The sequence below is a fragment of the Salmo salar genome, chromosome ssa18, assembly GCF_905237065.1.
Source record: "Salmo salar chromosome ssa18, Ssal_v3.1, whole genome shotgun sequence".
Classification (NCBI taxonomy): Eukaryota; Metazoa; Chordata; class Actinopteri; order Salmoniformes; family Salmonidae; genus Salmo; species Salmo salar.
Genome location: NC_059459.1, coordinates 43,957,736 through 43,980,892, shown reverse-complemented (window position 1 = coordinate 43,980,892; position 23,157 = coordinate 43,957,736). Strand labels below are relative to the sequence as shown.

The 23,157-nt window shown below is 44.7% G+C and overlaps 1 protein-coding gene across 3 annotated transcripts in view; it reads right to left on the bottom strand.

Moving 5' to 3' along the window:
• Positions 1-17,638: 17,638 nt before the first annotated feature.
• Positions 17,639-23,157, bottom strand: part of LOC106594761 (carbohydrate sulfotransferase 15) — a 249,156-nt gene continuing 243,637 nt past the window's right edge. For all 3 annotated transcript variants that reach the window (XM_045701178.1, XM_045701177.1, XM_045701179.1), the window contains exons 7-8: positions 19,682-19,829; positions 17,639-18,516 (exon numbers count right to left, since the gene is read on the bottom strand). In XM_045701178.1, the coding sequence (XP_045557134.1) occupies positions 18,314-18,516; positions 19,682-19,829 (351 nt within the window). In that variant the 3' untranslated portion in view covers positions 17,639-18,313. The remainder of the gene's footprint in view (positions 18,517-19,681; positions 19,830-23,157) is intronic.

Sequence of the window (23,157 nt, the reverse complement as noted above, 5' to 3'; positions counted from 1 at the left end):
ATTACCGTGCTCTGTTCTATGTATCATAACAGAGCAACAAAACAATCCTCTCATCGATCATCCATCTCAGTCCATCTATCATCCATCTCAGTCCATCTATCATCCATCTATCGTCCACCTCAGTCCATCTATCATCCACCTCAGTCCATCTATCGTCCACCTCAGTCCATCTATCATCCACCTCAGTCCATCTATCATCCACCTCAGTCCATCTATCGTCCACCTCAGTCCATCTATCGTCCATCTATCATCCATCTCAGTCCATCTATCATCCACCTCAGTCCATCTATCGTCCATCTATCATCCACCTCGGTCCATCTATCATCCACCTCAGTCCATCTATCGTCCACCTCAGTCCATCTATCGTCCACCTCAGTCCATCTATCGTCCACCTCAGTCCATCTATCGTCCACCTCAATCCATCTATCATCCACCTCAGTCCATCTATCGTCCACCTCAGTCCATCTATCGTCCACCTCAGTCCATCTATCGTCCACCTCAATCCATCTATCATCCACCTCAGTCCATCTATCGTCCACCTCAGTCCATCTATCGTCCATCTATCATCCATCTCAGTCCATCTATCATCCACCTCAGTCCATCTATCGTCCATCTATCATCCACCTCGGTCCATCTATCATCCACCTCAGTCCATCTATCGTCCACCTCAGTCCATCTATCGTCCACCTCAGTCCATCTATCGTCCACCTCAGTCCATCTATCGTCCACCTAAGTCCATCTATCGTCCACCTCAGTCCATCTATCGTCCACCTCAGTCCATCTATCGTCCACCTCAATCCATCTATCGTCCACCTCAGTCCATCTATCGTCCACCTCAGTCCATCTATCGTCCACATCAGTCCATCTATCATCCACCTCAGTGCATCTACAAATTGTGTCCCCTATGATTTGAAGGGTTTAGTAGATGACGTGTCCCCTATGATTTGAAGGGTTTAGTAGATGAAGTGTCCCCTATGATTTGAAGGGTTTAGTAGATTAAGTGTCCCCTATGATTTGAAGGGTTTAGTAGATGACGTGTCCCCTATGATTTGAAGGGTTTAGTAGATGAAGTGTCCCCTATGATTTGAAGGGTTTAGTAGATGAAGTGTCCCCTATGATTTGAAGGGTTTAGTAGATGACGTGTCCCCTATGATTTGAAGGGTTTAGTAGATTACGTGTCCCCTATGATTTGAAGGGTTAGTAGATTACGTGTCCCCTATGATTTGAAGTAGTGCACTATATAGGGAATAGGGTGGGCCCTGGTGAATAGTAGTGCATTACATAGTGAATAGGGTGAGTCCTTGTCAATAGCAGTGTACGATGTAGGGATTAGGGTGCCATTTGGGACTCAGAGGTTCGTGGGAATACTTTGGCTTTTGTTTGATGCCCAGACCTGTTTGGACCTAGCTGTAATTTGCACATTAGTGAGTGACTGATGTGAGACAGGGAGTCTCTCTGTGCAGCGTCCAGACATGCTCAGACAGAGTCTGTTTGTCTCTCTCTCTCTCTCTCTTTGTGTGTGTGTGTGTGTGTGTGTGTGTGTGTGTGTGTGTGTGTGTGTGTGTGTGTGTGTGTGTGTGTGTGTGTGTGTGTGTGTGTGTGTGTGTGTGTGAACTTTCAGAGATAGAGCTCTTCCCTCTGTCACAGCTCATCACATCAGCGCCTGAGTTGCAATAGCCATTACCATCACACACACACACACACACACACACACACACACACACACACACACACACACACACACACACACACACACACACACACACACACACACACACACACACACACACAGCCCCATCCATCTTCAGTACCACAGTCTGACAGCACTAAGTTTCACCTTGACTGCGTCCATACACAAAAAAAGGGTTCCAAAAGGGTTCTTTGGCTGTCCCCATAGGATAACACTTTTTGGTACCAGGTAGAACCCTTTAAGGTTTTATGTAGAACCCTCCATGCAAAGGGTTCTACATGGAACACAAAAAGGTTCTACCTGGAATCAAAAAGGGTTCTACATGGAACACTAAAGGGTTCTACCTGGAAGCGAGTAGGGAGTAAATATCGTCTGTCCTCGGTTCCAACACTCACTACCGAGTTCCAAACTGCCTCTGGAAGCAACGTCAGCACAACAACTGTTCGTCGGGAGCTTCATGAAATGGGTTTCCATGGCCGATCACCATGCGCAATGCCAAGCGTCGATTGGAGTGGTGTAAAGTTCGCCGCCATTGGACTCTGGAGAAGTGGAGACGCGTTCTCTGGAGTGATGAATCACGCTTCACCATCTGGCAGTCTGATGGACAAATCTGGGTTTGGCGGATGCCAGGAAAACGCTACCTGCCCCAATGCATAGTGCCAACTGTAAAGTTTGGTGGGGGAGGATAATGGTCAAGGGATGTTTTTCATGGTTCGGGCCCCTTAGTTCCAGTGAAGAGAAATCTTAACGCTACAGCATACAATTAATTATATTCTAGACAATTCTGTGCTTCCAACTTTGTGGCAATAGTTTAAACAAGGCTCTTTCCTGTTCCAGCATGACAATGCCCCTGTGCACAAAGCAAGGTCCATATAAAATGGATTGTCGAGATCGGTGTGTAAGAACTTGACTGGCAAGCACAGAGCACTGACCTCAACCCCATCGAACACCCTTTGGGATGAATTGGAACACCGACTGCGAGCCAGGCCTAATCGCCCAACATCAGTACCCGACCTCACTAATGCTCTTGTGGCTGAATGGAAGCAAGTCCCCGCAGCAATGTTCCAACATCTACTGGAAAGCCTTCCCAGAAGAGTGTAGTGTATGTGGTCATTGTGGGGGACGACGTCGGCAAGGCACTAACTGATGAACTGCCCGTGAATGATGTGGTAAACTCCTCAATGTTATTGGATGAATCCCTGATCATATTCCAGTCTGTGCTAGCGAAGCAGCCTCGTAGCTTAGCGTCCGGTTCGTCGGACCTCATCCGTACAGAGCTCTGGTATTTCCTGTTTGAGTTTTCACTCGTAAACAGTAAGCAGGAGGATAGAGTTATGGTCTGATTTTCCGAAGGGAGTGCGAGGGAGGGGATTGTATGCGTTTCTGTGGGTAGAGTACAAGTGGTCCAGAGTGTTAGCGACTCTTGAGGCGTAGGAGACGTTTTGGTAAAACGCATTTCAGTCTCCCTGTGATAAAAGTCTCCTCCCACTAAAACGCTGCCTCTGGGTGTGTGTTGTCTTGTTTGTTTACGGCCCTGTAAACGCTGCCTCTGGGTGCGTGTTGTCTTGTTTGTTTACGGCCCTGTAAACGCTGCCTCTGGGTGCGTGCTGTCTTGTTTGTTTACGGCCCTGTAAACGCTGCCTCTGGGTGCGTGTTGTCTTGTTTGTTTACGGCCCTGTAAACGCTGCCTCTGGGTGCGTGTTGTCTTGTTTGTTTACGGCCCTGTAAACGCTGCCTCTGGGTGGGTGTTGTCTTGTTTGTTTACGGCCCTGTAAACGCTGCCTCTGGGTGCGTGTTGTCTTGTTTGTTTACGGCCCTGTAAACGCTGCCTCTGGGTGGGTGTTGTCTTGTTTGTTTACGGCCCTGTAAACGCTGCCTCTGGGTGTGTGTTGTCTTGTTTGTTTACGGCCCTGTAAACGCTGCCTCTGGGTGTGTGTTGTCTTGTTTGTTTACGGCCCTGTAAACGCTGCCTCTGGGTGTGTGTTGTCTTGTTTGTTTACGGCCCTGTAAAAGCTGCCTCTGGGTGTGTGTTGTCTTGTTTGTTTAAGGCCCTGTACAGCTCGTTGAGTGCCTGCTTAGTGCCATTCTCATTTCTGGTAGAATGTAGACAGCAGTGATGATTACAGATGAAATCTCTCTTGGTAGATAGAAAAAGCCTGCTATTTAACATGAGGTATTCCAGTTCAGGTGAGCAGAAGCACGAGACTTCCTTCACAGTGTGAAGCAGCGCATCGGTTGTTGTTTACAAAGAGGCATACCCCCTTAACAGATCACACTGTGAAGCCTTTCACCATTTAACAGATCACACTGTGAAGCCTTTCACCAATTAACAGATCACACTGTGAAGCTTTTCACCATTTAACAGATCACACTGTGAAGCCTTTCACCATTTAACAGATCACACTGTGAAGCCTTTCACCACTTAACAGACCACACTGTGAAGCCTTTCACCACTTAACAGATCTAGAATGGATTGTCGAGATCGGTGTGGAAGAACTTGACTGGCAAGCACAGAGCACTGACCTCAACCCCATCGAACACGTTTGGGATGATCACACTGTGAAGCCTTTCACCATTTAACAGACCACACTGTGAAGCCTTTCACCACTTTATAACAGAACACACTGTGAAGCCTTTCACCATTTAACAGATCACACTGTGAAGGCTTTCACCACCTTTATAACAGATCACACTGTGTAGCCTTTCACCACTTTGCAATTTCACAAAAGTTTAATTTGACAGCTCAGAGAAGCCAGGGATGAGGAAGAAGTGGAGAGAGGAGAAAGGGGTGGATAAAATAAGATAAGGGGGACAGAGAAAAAGGGAGCGAGAAATAGGTGAAAAGAGAGAGAGAGAAGGCCTTTGCTCACTCTGCTCAGCCCCTCCCTCCCCTTCATCTCCACTCTGCTCAGCCCCTCCCTCCTCTTCATCTCCACTCTGCTCAGCCCCTCCCTCCCCTTCATCTCCACTCTGCTCAGCCCCTCCCTCCTCTTCATCTCCACTCTGCTCAGCCCCTCCCTCCCCTTCACCTCCACTCTGCTCAGCCCCTCCCTCCTCTTCATCTCCACTCTGCTCAGCCCCTCCCTCCCCTTCATCTCCACTCTGCTCAGCCCCTCCCTCCTCTTCATCTCCACTCTGCTCAGCCCCTCCCTCCCCTTCACCTCCACTCTGCTCAGCCCCTCCCTCCTCTTCACCTCCACTCTGCTCAGCCCCTCCCTCCTCTTCATCTCCACTCTGCTCAGCCCCTCCCTCCCCTTCACCTCCACTCTGCTCAGCCCCTCCCTCCTCTTCATCTCCACTCTGCTCAGCCCCTCCCTCCTCTTCATCTCCACTCTGCTCAGCCCCTCCCTCCTCTTCATCTCACTCTGCTCAGCCCCTCCCTCCCCTTCATCTCCACTCTGCTCAGCCCCTCCCTCCTCTTCATCTCCACTCTGCTCAGCCCCTCCCTCCTCTTCATCTCACTCTGCTCAGCCCCTCTCTCCCCTTCATCTCCACTCTGCTCAGCCCTTCCCTCCTCTTCATCTCCACTCTGCTCAGCTCCTCCCTCCCTCTTCATCTCACTCTGCTCAGGCCCTCCCTCCTCTTCATCTCCACTCTGCTCAGCTCCTCTCTCCCCTTCATCTCCACTCTGCTCAGCCCCTCCCTCCTCTTCATCTCCACTCTGCTCAGCCCATCCCTCCCCTTCATCTCACTCTGCTCAGCCCCTCCCTCCTCTTCATCTCCACTCTGCTCAGCCTCTCCCTCCTCTTCATCTCACTCTGCTCAGCCCCTCCCTCCTCTTCATCTCCACTCTGCTCAGCCTCTCCCTCCTCTTCATCTCACTCTGCTCAGGCCCTCCCTCCCCTTCATCTCACACTGCTCAGGCCCTCTCTCCCCTTCATCTCCACTCTGCTCAGCCCCTCTCTCCCCTTCTCCACTCTGCTCAGGCCCTCCCTCCTCTTCATCTCCACTCTGCTCAGCCCCTCCCTCCTCTTCATCTCACACTGCTCAGGCCCTCTCTCCCCTTCATCTCCACTCTGCTCAGCCCCTCTCTCCCCTTCTCCACTCTGCTCAGGCCCTCCCTCCTCTTCATCTCCACTCTGCTCAGCCCCTCCCTCCTCTTCATCTCACTCTGCTCAGGCCCTCCCTCCCCTTCATATCCACTCTGCTCAGCCCCTCTCTCCCCTTCATCTCACTCTGCTCAGCCCTTCCCTCCTCTTCATCTGGGAGTTGATCTGAACTGACACGTGGAGAAATGAAACTGGGGAGAGATTTCTGAGAGGTCCCACTGGCCAGACCCAGACAGCTGTCACCTGCTGGGAAGTCATACAAATCAAAACGAGTGGACAGCCTTTACCTCCTAGACCCTGGGAACCCCCCTCCCCTCTCATCTCCTCTCCTCCCCTCTCATCTCCTTTCCTCCCCTCTCCTCCCCTCTCATCTCCTTTCCTCCACTCTCATCTCCTCTCGCTGCCCCCTTCTCTCCCCTCCTCTCCCCTCCCCTCCCCTCCCCTCTCATCTCCTCTCCTCCCCTCTCATCTCCTCTCGCTGCTCCCTCCTCTCCCCTCCCCTCCCCTCTCCTCTTCTCTCCTCCCCTCTCATCTCCTTTCCTCTTCTCTCATCTCCTCTCGCTGCCCCCTCCTCTCTCCTCCCCTCTCATCTCCTCTCGCTGCCTCCTCCTCTCATCCTCATCCTCTACCTCTACAACCCTCATCCTCTTCTCTCTCTCTCCCTCCCCTTACCCCCTCTCTCTCCCTCCCACTCTCCCTCTCCCCACCTCTCCTCCTCCTCTCCTTCTACCACCCCCTGTCCTCTCCCACTCTCCCCACCTTTCCTCTCCCCCTCCTCTCCTTCTACCACCCCCTGTCCTCTCCCCACCTCTCCCTCCTCAGGATCAGCGTGGCAGATGTGTTGTTACCTACCCTTATCCCCTGGGGGGGCGGCCCGTCAGGAAGTCCAGGATCCAGTTACAGAGGGAGGTGTTTAGTCCCAGGGGTCATTATGGTGTTGACCTCTGAACTGTAGCTGTAGTAAATATCTTGTTTTTTATCATTTCGTATTATACTGAAACATCCGACTCTGTTTGTGTGTATTTCTAATAAAACCCTGTTTGATTGATATGTATCAAGTCCGGTAAGACTTTTGCCATTTTATCGATTATGAGTTTTGTTATTATTTTATTGTTATAATTTATAAAACTTATAATCAGCAGGGGACTCTCCAGATGTTCAAGGTTTTAAATATGAACTGAAATAACTGTTTGTTACATGGAACTAGGAAGTACTGAAATGAGTGACGTGTGTTTTCATTGGTATAAATAGCGGGAGCTACTTTGTCCCAAAATGTTGAATAGAATTCTATGGGAACGACATTCATTCCTGGTGTTTCTCGGGAAAATATTCAGACAATTTGACTTTTACCACATTTTGTTACGTTACAGCCTTATTCTAAAATTGATTAAATTGATTGTATTTCTTCCTTATCAATCTACACAGAATACCCAATATTGACCAAGTAAAACCAGGTTTTTATTTATTTTTGTAAATTTATGAAACATGAAAAAAAACTAATATCACAATTAGACAAGTATTCAGACCCTTTACTCAGTACTTTGTTGAAGCACCTTTGGCAGCAATTACAGCATCGAGTCTTCTTGGGTATGACGCTGCAAGCTTGGCACACCTGTATTTGGGGAGTTTCTACCATTCTTCTCTGCAGATCCTCTCAACTTCTGTCAGGTTGGATGGGGAGCGTCGCTGCACAGGTATTTTCAGGTCTCTCCGGAGATGTTAGATCGGGTTCAAGTCCGGCTCTGGCTGGGCCACTCAAGGACATTCAGAGACTTGTCCCGAAGCCACTCCTGAGTTGTCTTGTCATCATCACACCTGTTTTATACGGTCCTCCTCCTAACAGACATCAACACACCTGTTTTATACGGTCCTCCTCCTAACAGACATCAACACACCTGTTTTATACGGTCCTCCTCCTAACAGACATCATCACACCTGTTTTATACGGTCCTCCTCCTAACAGACATCATCACACCTGTTTTATACGGTCCTCCTCCTAACAGACATCAACACACCTGTTTTATACGGTCCTCCTCCTAACAGACATCATCACACCTGTTTTATACGGTCCTCCTCCTAACAGACATCATCACACCTGTTTTATACGGTCCTCCTCCTAACAGACATCATCACATCTGTTTTATACGGTCCTCCTCCTAACAGACATCATCACACCTGTTTTATACGGTCCTCCTCCTAACAGACATCAACACACCTGTTTTATACGGTCCTCCTCCTAACAGACATCAACACACCTGTTTTATACGGTCCTCCTCCTAACAGACATCAACACACCTGTTTTATACGGTCCTCCTCCTAACAGACATCATCACACCTGTTTTCTACGGTCCTCCTCCTAACAGACATCATCACACCTGTTTTATACGGTCCTCCACCTAACAGACATCAACACACCTGTTTTATACGGTCCTCCTCCTAACAGACATCATCACACCTGTTTTATACGGTCCTCCACCTAACAGACATCAACACACCTGTTTTATACGGTCCTCCTCCTAACAGACATCAACACACCTGTTTTATACGGTCCTCCTCCTAACAGACATCAACACACCTCAAAATATCAACAACAGTAACAGAATTGCAGAGCATTTTTACAGGACAATAGATTCAGTTGAATGGTGGTGATTTACAGTTCATTGTCCTGTAATGGACGGGTCATTCTAGGTTTCCTATTCAAAAGTTTTACCGTGACGTGTTTTCAATAGTCGTAGATGAAAACAAGATGCACATTTCATTCCTATTAGTCTCCTACAGACAATTCAGATGTTGGTTGCCAAGATGGCGTCAACACCACGTCAAACATCTGGGCCCCTTTTTTCTCCGTATCGTAGAGAAACCTCCAGGCCATAAAACTGTCTGCAGGCGGAAAGCTCATTGATGGTCGGAGGCGCCGTATGGACGGTGTGATGCAATTGTGGAGTCTCTGGAGGACAAACTGAGCTCCGTACCGCATCGCCGTGCGCAGCCCCAGATTTTGTATCAACTCCGTATAGCGCCGCGTTGATGTGATTGGTTGAGGGGGAGGGGGGGAAGGGAAAGAAAAAAAAATTGGCAATAAAAAAGAAAAGAAAAGAAAAGAAATTGCAGTATCGAATAGCAATACATATCGGCACCTAAGTATCGTGACAATATCATATTTTCACACATCAAGGGCAGTTGATGTGTGATTGTGAACAAATCGGGATAATCAGGGTGGAAGATGAATTGACAATCAATTATTGTCAATAATGAAATCTCCCAGTGAGGATGGTTAGTGTAATCGACATACTGACGGTAGGTAGTGTCAGTAATTAAATCTCCCAGTGAGGATGGTTAGTGTAATGGACATACTGACGGTCGGTAGTGTCAGTAATGAAATCTCCCAACCAACTGACCTCGTTTTAGGCATTATTCACTTTTAAATAAAAAGAAAAGCATTTACACAAACTCACTTCCTTGTTTTAACTTCCTTTAAAACAGCTCCGCTCCGCTCTGCGAAGTGCAATAAGTTATGAATGACCTGACTTCTACAGAGGCCCTATCATAGTAAATGCTGCACGGCCACTGGAGACGTGGGATTGACCATGCAGAGACATTAATACTGCCAATCATTATATATTTATAGAAGGGTCGAGTAATTGTGTGTGTGTGTGTGTGTGTGTGTGTGTGTGTGTGTGTGTGTGTGTGTGTGTGTGTGTGTGTGTGTGTGTGTGTGTGTGTGTGTGTGTGTGTGTGTTTGTTTTAGCCATGCCCAGAGTGCCAGGTGAGCAGGGTTTGCTGTTTTGGGATGTTTCTATTGGTTTCCTTATCTCAGGTAAGCTCATTCAAGCACAGATAAACTATTTGAAATGAGCTCAAATGGTATTTGGACCAAGGTCTGCAGGCTACGCCAGAGAGGGAGGTTTATTTTGCAGTGACTTTTGAATTCCAGGGAAATTGGAGTTGGAAGAGAAGTGATTGAAGCATAACTTCCTCCAGTCATCCAGCTGGCCCATGACCTCCTCCAGTCATCCAGCTGGCCCTTAACTTCCTCCAGTCATCCAGCTGGCCCATAACTTTCTCCAGTCATCTAGCTGGCCCTTAACTTCCTCCAGTCATCCAGTTGGCCCTTAACTTCCTCCAGTCATCCAACTGGCCCTTAACTTCCTCCAGTCATCCAGTTGGCCCTTAACTTCCTCCAGTCATCCAGTTGGCCCTTAACTTCCTCCAGTCATCCAGCTGGCCCTTCCTCCAGTCATCCAGCTGGCCTATAACTTCCTCCAGTCATCCAGCTGGCCCATAACTTCCTCCAGTCATCCAACTGGCCCTTAACTTCCTCCAGTCATCCAGCGGGCCCATAACTTCCTCCAGTCATCCAACTGGCCCATAACTTCCTCCAGTCATCCAGCTGGCCCATAACCTCCTCCAGTCATCCAGCTGGCCCTTAACTTCCTCCAGTCATCCAGCTGGCCCTTAACTTCCTCCAGTCATCCAGCTGGCCCTTAACTTCCTCCAGTCATCCAGCTGGCCCATAACTTCCTCCAGTCATCCAGCTGGCCCTTAACTTCCTCCAGTCATCCAGTTGGCCCTTAACTTCCTCCAGTCATCCAACTGGCCCTTAACTTCCTCCAGTCATCCAGTTGGCCCTTAACTTCCTCCAGTCATCCAGTTGGCCCTTAACTTCCTCCAGTCATCCAGTTGGCCCTTAACTTCCTCCAGTCATCCAGCTGGCCCTTCCTCCAGTCATCCAGCTGGCCCATAACTTCCTCCAGTCATCCAGCTGGCCCATAACTTCCTCCAGTCATCCAACTGGCCCTTAACTTCCTCCAGTCATCCAGCGGGCCCATAACTTCCTCCAGTCATCCAACTGGCCCTTAAAGTTACAACTTTTAAGTCAAAACTAAATATGCAAATTAGATAAGGTAATTTTAATATGGGGATCCATTTTCCCATTTGTCCATTCAATGTGTTTTATTAGGTCAAGATCCAACTGACTTCTTAAGTTAACTTTGTTATTTTCCAAAATGATATTTGAAAAAAATATGCAGAGATTTATAACTATGTGTTTTTCCTTTCAAGGTGGTTTATCACAAAACCTACTCCAATTTCTTGGTGATTGTCTCCTGCCCTCTGGTGTAGAGAAAGTGAAAAACATGTTTAGTCCTCAGTCATTAACTCGTCTCAGAAACCCCAGACCTTGGAAAAGGAAAGGGGTAAATACCTAGTCAGTTGTACAACTAACATTTTACATATTTTTGTCATTTTTTACATTTTTTTGGTCATTTTTTACATTTTTTGGTCATTTTTAACATTTTTTTTGTCATTTAGCAGACACTCTTATCCAGAGCGACTTACAGTAGTGAATGCATACATTTCATAAATTATTTTCTCCGTACTGGTCCCACGTGGGAATCGAACCCACAACCCTGGCGTTGCAAACACCATGCTCTACCAACTGAGCCACACTGAAATGTGTCTTCTGCATTTAACCCAACCCCTGTGAATCAGAGAGGGGGAGGGGGGGCTGCCTTAATCAACATCCACGTATGTCAGAATATTGGGAGGCCTAGGGAGATTTTTACCTTGTCAGCTCGGGGATTCGATGCAGGAACCTTTCGGTTACTGGCCCAACGGGCAACAGTACGTCAGAACATTGTTAATTTGGAAGGTCTAGGGAGATTTTTACCTTGTCCGCTCGGGGATTCGATCCAGAAACCTTTCGGTTACTGGCCCAACGGGCAACAGGGAGATTAGTCATTCATTGGTATGTATCATCATGCCCAGTAAGCTTCCAATCATTAGAAACATTTGATTTTAAGCACATCTTTTGTGAATGTGAGAAAGATTTGTGTTGTAATCCCAATGCTGTGTAGTGTTTCCTAATGCTGAAAGAGGAAGCCAGTATCCTACAATGTTGACACGTACAGTTGAACAAAATGTTTCTTCATTAAACAAAGCAGTATTCCATAACTAGTCCTTCCCATTTCCCTTAGGGACTGGGACGTCTGTCTGTCTGTCTGTCTGTCTGTCTGTCTTGTGTCTGTCTTGTGTCTGCCGGACTGTCTGTCTGTCTTGTGTCTACCGGACTGTCTGTCTGTCTGTCTGTTTATAATTTTTTAATCCCATACCTTAATTGTTCTTCTGACATAAAAAGCCTGATTCAAATTACAAAAAGTTTTAATCCAACATGTCTCTCAATGGACATGATAAACTTCACCAAAGGGAGAGAAAGTCATTACTGTAGGCTGATGAGTTGTAATTGCCTAAGACATCTTACCATCCCAGCACAATACTGCCATCTGGTGTGTGCGTGTGTGCGTGTGGCAGTGCGTGGTCTGTGATACGTTCCTTACTTTCACTGGAACAACATTGTTTTATATATCAACTAATAGAAGTCAGTATTGTGTAAATAATTATTCATGTGTACACACACTCACAGAGAGAAGTTAAGGTCATGACAGTTGATGTGGTTGAATGGTATCTGTGTACAATAAACTTTAATAAGGTATGTTGTGTATAATCTTTATGAATCATTGGTATACTAGTCAGGACCCAGGTGGGATTACGAATCATTGGTATACTAGTCAGGACTCAGGTGGGATTATGAATTATTGGTATACTAGTCAGGACCCAGGTGGGATTATGAATTATTGGTATACTAAATCAGGACCCAGGTGGGATTACGAATCATTGGTATACTAGTCAGGACTCAGGTGGGATTATGAATTATTGGTATACTAGTCAGGACCCAGGTGGGATTACGAATCATTGGTATACTCCGCATTGATATATAACTTTTTTTATTTATTATTTAACTAAAAATAGACTTTGATTCCTCAACATTCCTCAACATAAATCCTCTTGGTGGGAGAGATGATACAACAAGAAAAGGAGGATCCTTAATGGGGGGATGGGCTAAAATGACATATGGAATTATTTTAAGATGGTCATACTATGGATCATTTAGCTATCAGATTTAGAATTTTAGGAACCCTATAGGTATCCCCCAAAAATATATAAAAAATATGATTTGATAAAATTTTGGATTTTGACCTTAGATTTTGACCATAGAAACACATTGAATAACACATTCAGAAATGGCAAAAAGGACAGTCAAAGTAAATGTATCATAAGAAACAAGGTTTTGAAGTGTCTGTCCTAAATGTTTTTATTTTTGACACATATTTAACCATTTTTTGGGGGGGGTAGACCAAAACTACCTTCATACTTCCATTTTTTTTTTTTTTTTTAAACCAGTACCAGTTACCTTCAAACGAGGTCGTAGAGCAAAAACGGAGAATCGTGAGAATCTCCCCTTTCTATAAAGTGATCATAACAGTAGGTCAAACAGTTCGGACGTTTACGTGAGAAGACCAATTTTCGAGATGTCTCACGGTCTGAACGACACCACTCTGCCACCTTTCACAGCAGATGCGGAAGTGCGGTACTGGCCGATGCGGTGGATTGACACACATCCAATGAAAAACAACATCTCTAGTTTAAACTGATGGATTTTCATTGGGATTTTTTGGGGGGTTATGTAACTTAGATTCTAGGGGGTTAACACTAAGGATGAGGCCCAAATGGCAACCTATTCCCTACATAGTGCACTACAACAGTTCTATGGGCCCTAGTCAAAAGCAGTGCACTAATTAGAGAATAGGGTGACGATTTGGGTTCGCAAAATGTTTACAAAGGGATTCTTCGGCTGTCCATGTGGGGGAACCCTTTTTTTTGGTTTTTTGGTTCTAGGTAGAACCATCTACTTGGAACCTACAGGGTGATCGGAAAACGGGTTCTCCTACTACAGGGACGGCTGGAGAACCTTTAATGGTTCTAGGTAGCCACCCTGTTTTCTAAAAAGAGTGAATTATAATTTAGCCTGGGTGGATTATAATGTTGCCTGGGTGAATTATAATTTAGCCTCGGTGGATTATAATTTAGCCTGGGTGGATTATAATTTAGCCTGGGTGTATTATAATGTGGCCTGGGTGAATTATAATTTAGCCTCGGTGGATTATAATTTAGCCTGGGTGGATTATAATTTAGCCTGGGTGTATTATAATGTGGCCTGGGTGAATTATAATGTAGCCTGGGTGGATTATAATGTAGCCTGGGTGGATTATAATGTACCCTGGGTGGATTATAATGTAGCCTGGGTGAATTATAATGTAGCCTGGGTGGATTATAATGTAGCCTGGGTGAATTATAATGTAGCCTGGGTGGATTATAATGTAGCCTGGGTGGATTATAATGTTGCCTGGGTGGATTATAATGTAGCCTGGGTGGATTATAATGTTGCCTGGGTGGATTATAATGTAGCCTGGGTGGATTATAATGTAGCCTGGGGGGGATTATAATTTAGCCTGGGTGAATTATAATGTAGCCTGGGTGGATTATAATGTAGCCTGGGTGGATTATAATGTAGCCTGGGTGAATTATAATGTAGCCTGGGTGAATTATAATGTAGCCAGGATGGATTACAATGTAGCCTGGGTGGATTACAATGTAGCCTGGGTGGATTATAATGTAGCCTGGGTGGATTATAATGTAGCCTGGGTGGATTATAATGTAGCCTGGGGGGATTATAATGTAGCCTGGGGGGATTACAATGTAGCCTGGGTGGATTATAATGTAGCCTGGGTGGATTATAATGTAGCCTGGGTGGATTATAATTTAGCCTGGGTGGATTATAATGTAGCCTGGGGGGATTATAATTTAGCCTGGGTGGATTATAATTTAGCCTGGGTGGATTATAATGTAGCCTGGGTGGATTATAATGTAGCCTGGGTGAATTAGGAATCGACTAGGAATGCCTTAGAGATCGACCAATTGATCGCGATCGATTTACAGAAATGTTTGGCGATCGACTCTCTTGCCAACTCCTCATGGAACTGACATGTCAAACATGATTGGAGTTGGCAAGACAACCTGGACTCAGGAGTAGACGTAATATGTTAAACGGACACTCCAGTTAGTATTATATGTTACATTACGTTTCGTATGGTATGTATACATTTGGGGATGTCCATCGTCCATTTCGAGGATATGTTACTAAGTACAATTTGTATTATATGTCATGAATTACAATTCGTACAATACGTCGCAAATTTGAAAAACGTGTGCTATGTTACAAATTCTGATTTGTTGTGGCTAGCGTTTAGCTAGGTGGCTAATGCTAACGTTAGGGGTTAAGGTCAGGGTTAGGAGTTAGGTTAAAGGTTTAAGGTTAGGGGAAGGGTTAGCTAACATGCTAAGTAGTCGCAAAGTAGCTAAAAAGTAATAAATAGTTACAAAGTTGCTAATTAGCTAAAATTGTCAGTGATATGATTCGAACACGCAACCTTTGGGTTGCTAGACGTTCGTGTTAATGAGAATAACCTTCTGTTTTATGTAACCATACCAAACATATCAAACTCATTTGGTGTGTTTTGGATTTACATGTACTAAGTTACGTTTAGTCTATGAGACCAGGCTGGGCAAGAGAGCAGCAACAGACTGGCACCAATGTTCCCTCTAAGCTGCAGGCATGCTGGCGTGCACATTAGCCCCGAGACTGCAGTGGTCACCAACCGGTCGATCGCGATCCACTGGTCGATCTCCAAGGCATTCCTAGTCGATCGCCAAACATTTCTGTAAATCGATCGCGATCAACTGGTCGATCTCTAAGGCATTCCTAGTGGATCGCCCAAACCCAACGATAAAGTCTTGTGTTCGTATTTATTTTATTCATCTCGGGCTGTTGGCGGTAGGTGCACCCGATTCAACTGTCCTGCATGGCCGGTAGGCCAACTGTTGCCATTTTGAACCATTTCATGTGTCTGAAGGTACAAACTCTGCCTTCCCAGCGGGCTCCAGAGAGCAAATCAAGTGCACTACAGGCCAATCGGATGGCTCAGATGACCGTGTCTGCAGTAATGTAGCAGCCATAAAAGAAAGATACAGTAAAGTTGATACGGTGAGATTTCAAAACATTTATAACCACGACTAGAGAGACACTGTCAACGAATGCAGCAAAGAGCTGCTGTTTTTATGACTGAGTTCATGTTCAAGTTCTTACTCAGCACTGTCAACACTTTGTATTCAACACTTTTATAACCCATAAAATGCGTGTTCTTCCTATTTCCACTCAGCGCTACAACAAGCAGTGCAGCAGTAATGAACAAGTAGGAAAGTGTATCTATAGGCTTGTATTGTTGTTATTATTAGCGGCTTGGGTCTTTTTTTTATATCGAGGAATATTTAACTTTCTCAGTTCATAGGAGTAACAACATGAATTTGTGCATGAGGCATAAATAATGCGACTCGAGGGACGTTGAGAGGCAGACCCTCAGTCTGCTGCTCTTCTCCCTCCGCCGAGACTGACCATCAGATGCAGGCACCATCCGCCCAGTAAAATCCAAATTAAAAAGCACATGATTTAAATGTACAGTGCTTTCAGAAACAATTCAGACTAATTGACTTTTTCAACATTTTGTTACGTTACAGTCTTATTCTAAAATTGATTAAATATTTTTTCCCTCATTAATCTACATACAGTACAATAGCCTATAATGACAAAGCAAAAACAGGATTTTAGATTTTTTTTTAATTGATTAAAAATAAAAACCTGAAATATCACATTTGCATAAGTATTCGGACCCTTTACTCAGTACTTTGTTGAAGCACCTTTGGCAGCGATTACAGCCTCGATTCTTCTTGGGTATGACACTACAAGCTTGTCACACCTGTATTTGAGGAGTTTCTCCCATTCTCCACTCAAGCTCTGTCAGGTTGGATGTGGAGCGTTGCTGCACAGATATTTTCAGGTCTCTCCAGAGTTGTTTGATGGGTTCAAGTCCAGGCTCTGGCTGGGTCACTCAAGGACATACAGAGACTTGTCCTGAAGCCACTCCTGCGTTGTCTTGGCTGTGTGTTTAGGGTTGTTAACTTGTTGGAAGGTGAACCTTCGCCCCAGTCTGAGGTCCTGAGCGCTCTGGAGCAGGTTTTCATCAAGGAACTCTCTGTACTTTGCACCGTTCATATTTGTCTCGATTGTAACTAGTCTCCCAGTCCCTGCCGCTGAAAAATATCTGCCACCACCATGCTTCATCGTAGGGATGGTGCCAGGTTTCCTCCAAATGTGACGCTTGGCATTCAGGTCAAAGAGTTCAATCTTAGTTTAAACAGACCATAGAATGTTGTTTCTCATGGTCTGAGTCCTTTAGGTGCCTTTTGGCAAACTCCAAGCGGGCTGTCATGTGCCTTTTACTGAGGACTGTCTGCCGTCTGGTCACTCTACCATAAAGGCCTGATTGGTGGAGTGCTGCAGAGATGATTGTCCTTCTGGAAGATTCTCCCATCTCCACAGAGGAACTCTAAAGCTCTGCCAGAGTGACCATTGGGTTCTTATTCACCTCCCTGATCAAGGCCCTTCTCCCCCGAATGCCCAGTTTCGACGGGCAGCCAGCTCTAGGAAGAGTCTTGGTGGTTCCAAACTTCTTCCATGATTCTATTGTATTGACACGCACAACTCAGACCGTACTCTACACAGACCAGTGTAGTATAAATAATCAGAGCTGCAGTAGGCCTATATGCAAATAGACCATTGCCATATATGGATCTGTGCCATTGACTTTGAACTGGACTGTGTTTACAGCATGAGCGGTCGTGAGTGGATGCGCTTGTTCTGAGATTTTTTGTTCATATCCTTTGCCAGTTAGTGAGATATTAGATCATTTGTAGTCAGAAATAGGGGAGGGATTGCTTCCAACAAGAGCACAAAATGTGTATATTTCTAGACATCTTTGAAAAGTGAGTCAGGTAAAGAGCTTTTTTTTGTTGTCTTAAAGGGGCCGTGTTGTATTTTGAGACAGAATAAGCTCAGCAGCCAATAGGCAGAGGGTAGCATAATTTGTCTTATTCTCTGTAATAATGGTATGGGAATATTAATGGATTTTATTTTGGAAAGTGGTTTCTTGCATCAAACAACACAACAACATTTTCAGTCACCTCCTTGTCTGAAGGACAAGCGGATCAACAGGTTAATGTCAAATACTGCATGTTTTTTCTCTTCAAAAGTCTGATGGAATGTAGGCATTGAACACCACACATTGGCTGCTACTGTAGACTGAATGATAGAACAGTTATTTCCATGTTAACATGTTATGGGATGCATTTTATCCATTGTTTTGATAGTAGGCCACTCTGGTAGACCTACATTATGATCAAATAGCCACAGTAGCCTACTTGGCCACTGTTAAAACTGTAACTTAAAGCGGGTACAGCCTCAGTGTTCACAGTGAACGCACGCTGGAAGTTGCACAGAATTTTCACAAAGTTCAAGGTTGCGCTCAGCAGACCTGAGATCTGCACAGTGCCACAAAAAATGTAGATGGAACATTGACTGGGATATACGAGTGCTGAATGGTTTCCCCATTAAAACTAATCTTTATATGAGTTTTGAATGGTTTCCCCATTAAAACAAGTCTTTATATGAGCTCTGAATGGTTTCCCCATTAAAACAAGTCTTGACATGAGTTTTGAATGGTTTCCCCATTAAAACAAGTCTTGACATGAGTTTTGAATGGTTTCCCCATTAAAAAAAAAGTATTTATATGAGTTTTGAATAATTGTCCCATCTGAAGGAGTCGTTGCGGAGCACCTTGGCCAGTTTCATGTTGAACGGAGTGTAGAAGTCCCTCAGTATCTCCTTGGTTACGGGGAGCATGGGTCCTAGGTTCTTATCTGCTGGCCGTCGTGTGTTGGAGGCGGGACTTTTAGTGATCTCTGCTTCCTTCTGCACCGTCAACGGACCTTTAATACACACATAGACATACTGTAAGCCACATACCAATCAGTCAATCAGTCAGTCAATCAACCAATCTGCCAGTCAACCAATCAGTCAGTCAATCAATCAGTCAGTCAGTCAAACAGTCAGTCAGTCAGTCAGTCAGTCAGTCAACCAATCTGCCAGTCAATCAATCAGTCAGTCAGTCAATCAGTCAGTCAATCAACCAATCTGCCAGTCAACCAATCAGTCAGTAAATCAATCAGTCAGTCAGTCAAACAGTCAGTCAGTCAGTCAGTCAACCAATCTGCCAGTCAATCAGTCAGTCAACCAATCAGTCAGTCAATCAACCAATCTGCCAGTCAACCAATCACTCAGTCAATCAATCAGTCAGTCAATCATTCAGTCAGTCAATCATTCAATCAATACATTAATCAACCAATCAGTAAGTCAATCAATTCATCAAACAGTCAATCAATCAAAGAGTGCTTTACAGCAACTTTTACAGTAACTGTGGGAGCAAAACTCATGACTCTGATTCCATTTCCATTATTAGCAGCATTTAGGCTGTCCACTTTGAAGAGCTGAGACAGAATGGCTATATAAGGAATGGAACATATAGGACCAGGCCCTGCTACCATTATAACCTATACAGCTGTCAGATGTGGGCGTTAACAAGCAACAACTGATATGGAGAGATAATGGTAAAGAACGGTCTAGGGAAGTTATTTTCATATAGAGGGAGCGGACTCTATACGTTATGCAAAGACAGAATCCTATAAAGGCAGGACTCTGTAATATGAGAATTTAGTATTTTTCATGGTAGGACTCGGTTTTGCTACTCTGTATTAAAGTCTATATTGAATTCAAAGGTTCTTGTAAGAGTGTTATATTTTTGAAGCAATATTCCACGACATAACCTCTGTTATACCCTGTTACCTGGGTGACGGTGAGACTAGTCGGATTGTCGGGGAGTTATAGGGCTGTGGGGTTGTGCTGCCCCCTTCAGCTTATAGTAAGAATAGCATGGGGAAGTGTCTATAATAATAATATGATGTGGATCTTCGGTGGTTGCATAAGTAAACTTCAAAGAGCTTGCTAAGGATTAAAGCTCTGTGTCTGGCAGCTTCAATATAGACTGACTGACTTGAAATAAAGAAATGTTAAGGACAAGAGTTGAATACTACATACCCAAGTTGAGGAAGTCAAAGACTTTGTGCATTGTGTATTTCCTGTTGGAAGCGTGATCTTCAAGCCGTAGGACCAGAATCTGTTCTCTACTGTAGACTGTCAACCAGTCTAGTATGTAGACTATGTACAGGCCCACCTGCAACCTGACCTAGGAACAGAAGATAAACAGTTCAGTATAGAATATGTAGATGGCCTCCGCATGGAGAAACAATTTAAAAAAGGCAACACATGCATTGATAAAAGTCTTAGGAAACTAACGAGAGAGAGAGAGAGAGAGAGAGAGAGAGAGAGAGAGAGAGAGAGAGAGAGAGAGAGAGAGAGACTTTAAAACTTTATAAACGTACACTCAGAACCAAAAAAGCACAGTACAACAGCAAGCAGCTGATACTAATTGAGGAGTCCATAAACACAAACAACTTCTGGCAAAATTGGAAAAAACAAAAAAAGATCTAAACAAGAGGAATTAGCGATACAAAATGGTGACATATGGACAACCCATTTTAAAAAACTCTACAACACCGTTCAAATTGACACTAACGCAGAACAAGGTCAAATTCATGAGAAGTTGAATGGATTAGGACAATCAAAATCCATTGGACTCCCCAATTACTGACCAGGAGCTCTATAAGAAACTTCAGGCTCTCAAATTTAAAAAAGCATGTGGACCTGATGGCATCCTAAATGAGATGCTCAAACTCACTAGTGCAAAATGTAAATTGGCTATAATTCAACTTTTTAATTTGATCCTGAGTGTAGGTTATTTCCCTGACATCTGGAATCAAGGACTCATAACCCCAATCTTTAAGAACGGAGACAAATTTGACCCTAACAATTACAGAGGCATGTGTGTGAACAGTAACCTGGGGAAGGTTTTCTGTAGTATTATAAATGTAAGAGTTCTAAACTTCCTTAATAAGCACAATGTCTTGAGTAAAAGCCAAATTGGATTTATATCAAAACATCGCACGACCGATCATATTTACACCCTACACACCCTGATAGATAAACATGTCCACCAAAATATACGCTTACTTTATCGACTTCCAAAAAGCATTTGATTCTATTTGGCATACAGGACTGTTCTACAAAGTTATTGAAAGTGGTGTAGGGGGTAAAATATATGACATAATTAAATCAATGTATACTGGCAATACATGCTGCATTAAAATTGGTAAGAAAATAAAATAATTCTTTAACCAGGGGCGGGGCCTTCGCCAGGGTTGCAATCTGAGCCCTGCACTCTTCAATATTTACATCAACGAATTGGCCACTATTCTAGAAAAATCCTCAGCCCCTGGTGTTATCCTCCACAATTCAGAGGTTAAATGCTTACTCTTCGCAGATGACCTATGCCTGCTGTCACCCACAGCACATGGCCTACAGCAGAGCCTGGACCTGCTAGAGCAGTACTGCCAGACCTGGGCCCTGGCAGTAAACCCCCACAGCACATGGCCTACAGCAGAGCCTGGACCTGCTAGAGCAGTACTGCCAGACCTGGGCCCTGGCAGTAAACCCCCACAGCACATGGCCTACAGCAGAGCCTGGACCTGCTAGACCTGGGCCCTGGCAGTAAACCCCCACAGCACATGGCCTACAGCAGAGCCTGGACCTGCTAGACCTGGGCCCTGGCAGTAAACCCCAAAAATACTAAAATAATGATTTTCCAGAGAAGATCCAGATCTCAGGGAATTAGACCAAAGTTCTCAATTGGTACAAATATATATAGAGTACTGCACACACTACAATTACTGAGGTTTAAAAATAAGCTGAACTGGACACCTTCATGAGGCAGTGAATGAACTGAGAGAGAAAGCACGCAGGGCATTCTACGCCATTAAAAAACAAATTCAAATTGAAAAACCTATTAAAATTTGGCTAAAACTAATTGAATGTGTCACTGAACCAATTGCACTTTATGGCAGCGAGGTGTGGGGTCCACTTGCAAAACAAGATTTCATCAAATGGGACAAACACCCCAGTGAAACCCTGCATGCAGAGTTCTGTAAGAGTCTCCTACATGTCCAGAGGAAAACTACAAACAATGCATGTAGGGCAGAATTAGGCCAAAAATATCCACTAATATTAAAAACTCAAAAAAGCACAATTACGTTTTGGAAACATCTAAAATACAGTGACCCCCCTCTCATATCATTACCAAGCCCTGCAATGCCAAGAGCTGAGCAAAGAAAAGAGTCCCCTCATCCAGCTGGTCCTGGGGCTGAGTTCACAAACCTGTTCTACTAACACACTGAAGCCTCAGTACCAGAACATCCAATCAATCAGAATAAAACAAATTACAACACAGTCAAAAAACAAAACTACATTGCTTAATGGGGAGCACAAGCAAAATGCAGTGCTATCTGGCCCTAAATTGATAGTACACCGTGGCTAACTATTTGACCAGGGTTACTGACCACAACCTTAGAAAAACCTTGACAAAGTACAGGCTCAGTGAGCACAGCCTTGCCATTGAGAAGGGTAGACACAGGAAAACCTGGTTCCCTGTAGAGGAAAGGCTGTGCAACCACTGCACAACAGCAGAACCTGAGACAGAGCTGCATTTCCTGACAAAATGTCAAAAATATAAAACAGTGAGAGTGTCATTTCCCCAAATTTGAAACCCTTATTCAAGGTTTCAAAGACCTCTCTGATGAGGATAGGCTACCCGTCCTGATGGGGGAGGACACAGAGAGCTGTGGGTGGGCAGCGCACTACATTGCTGCCTGCCATAAGTTGAGGGACAGTGTCTGGCAGACCAATAAACCTGCACATGTACTCTACTGTATGGCTATTGTTATTGTTGAGAGAGAGAGACAGAGAGAGAGACAGAGAGAGAGAGAGAGAGAGAGAGAGAGAGAGAGAGAGACGAGAGAGAGAGAGAGAGAGAGAGAGAGAGAGAGACAGAGACAGAGACAGAGACAGAGAGAGAGAGAGAGAGAGAGAGAGAGAGAGAGAGAGAGAGCAACACAATTAGACCCAACCAAATCATGAGAAAACATGTGGTGCATTAACAAAAAAACAGAGCAAACTACAATACTATTTGGCCCTAAACAGAGAGAACACATGGGGAGAGTACCTGACCACAGAATACCTGACCACTAAGGAAAGCTTTGACTATTATGTACAGACTCAGTGAGCTTAGCCTTGCTATTGAGAAAGGCCATCGAAGGCAGACCTGGCTCTCAAGAGAAGACAGGCAATGTGCAACACTGCCCACAAAATGAGGTGGAAACTGAGCTGCACTTCCTAACCTCCTGCCCAATGTATGACCATATTAGAGACACATATTTCCCTCAGATTACACAGATCCACAAAGGATTTGAAAACAAATCCAATTTTGATAAACTCCCATATCTACTGGGTGAAATACCACAGTGTACCATCACATCAGCAAGATCTGTGACCTGTTGCCACAAGAAAAGGACAACCAGTGAAGAACAAACACAATTGTAAATACAACCCATATTTATATTTAT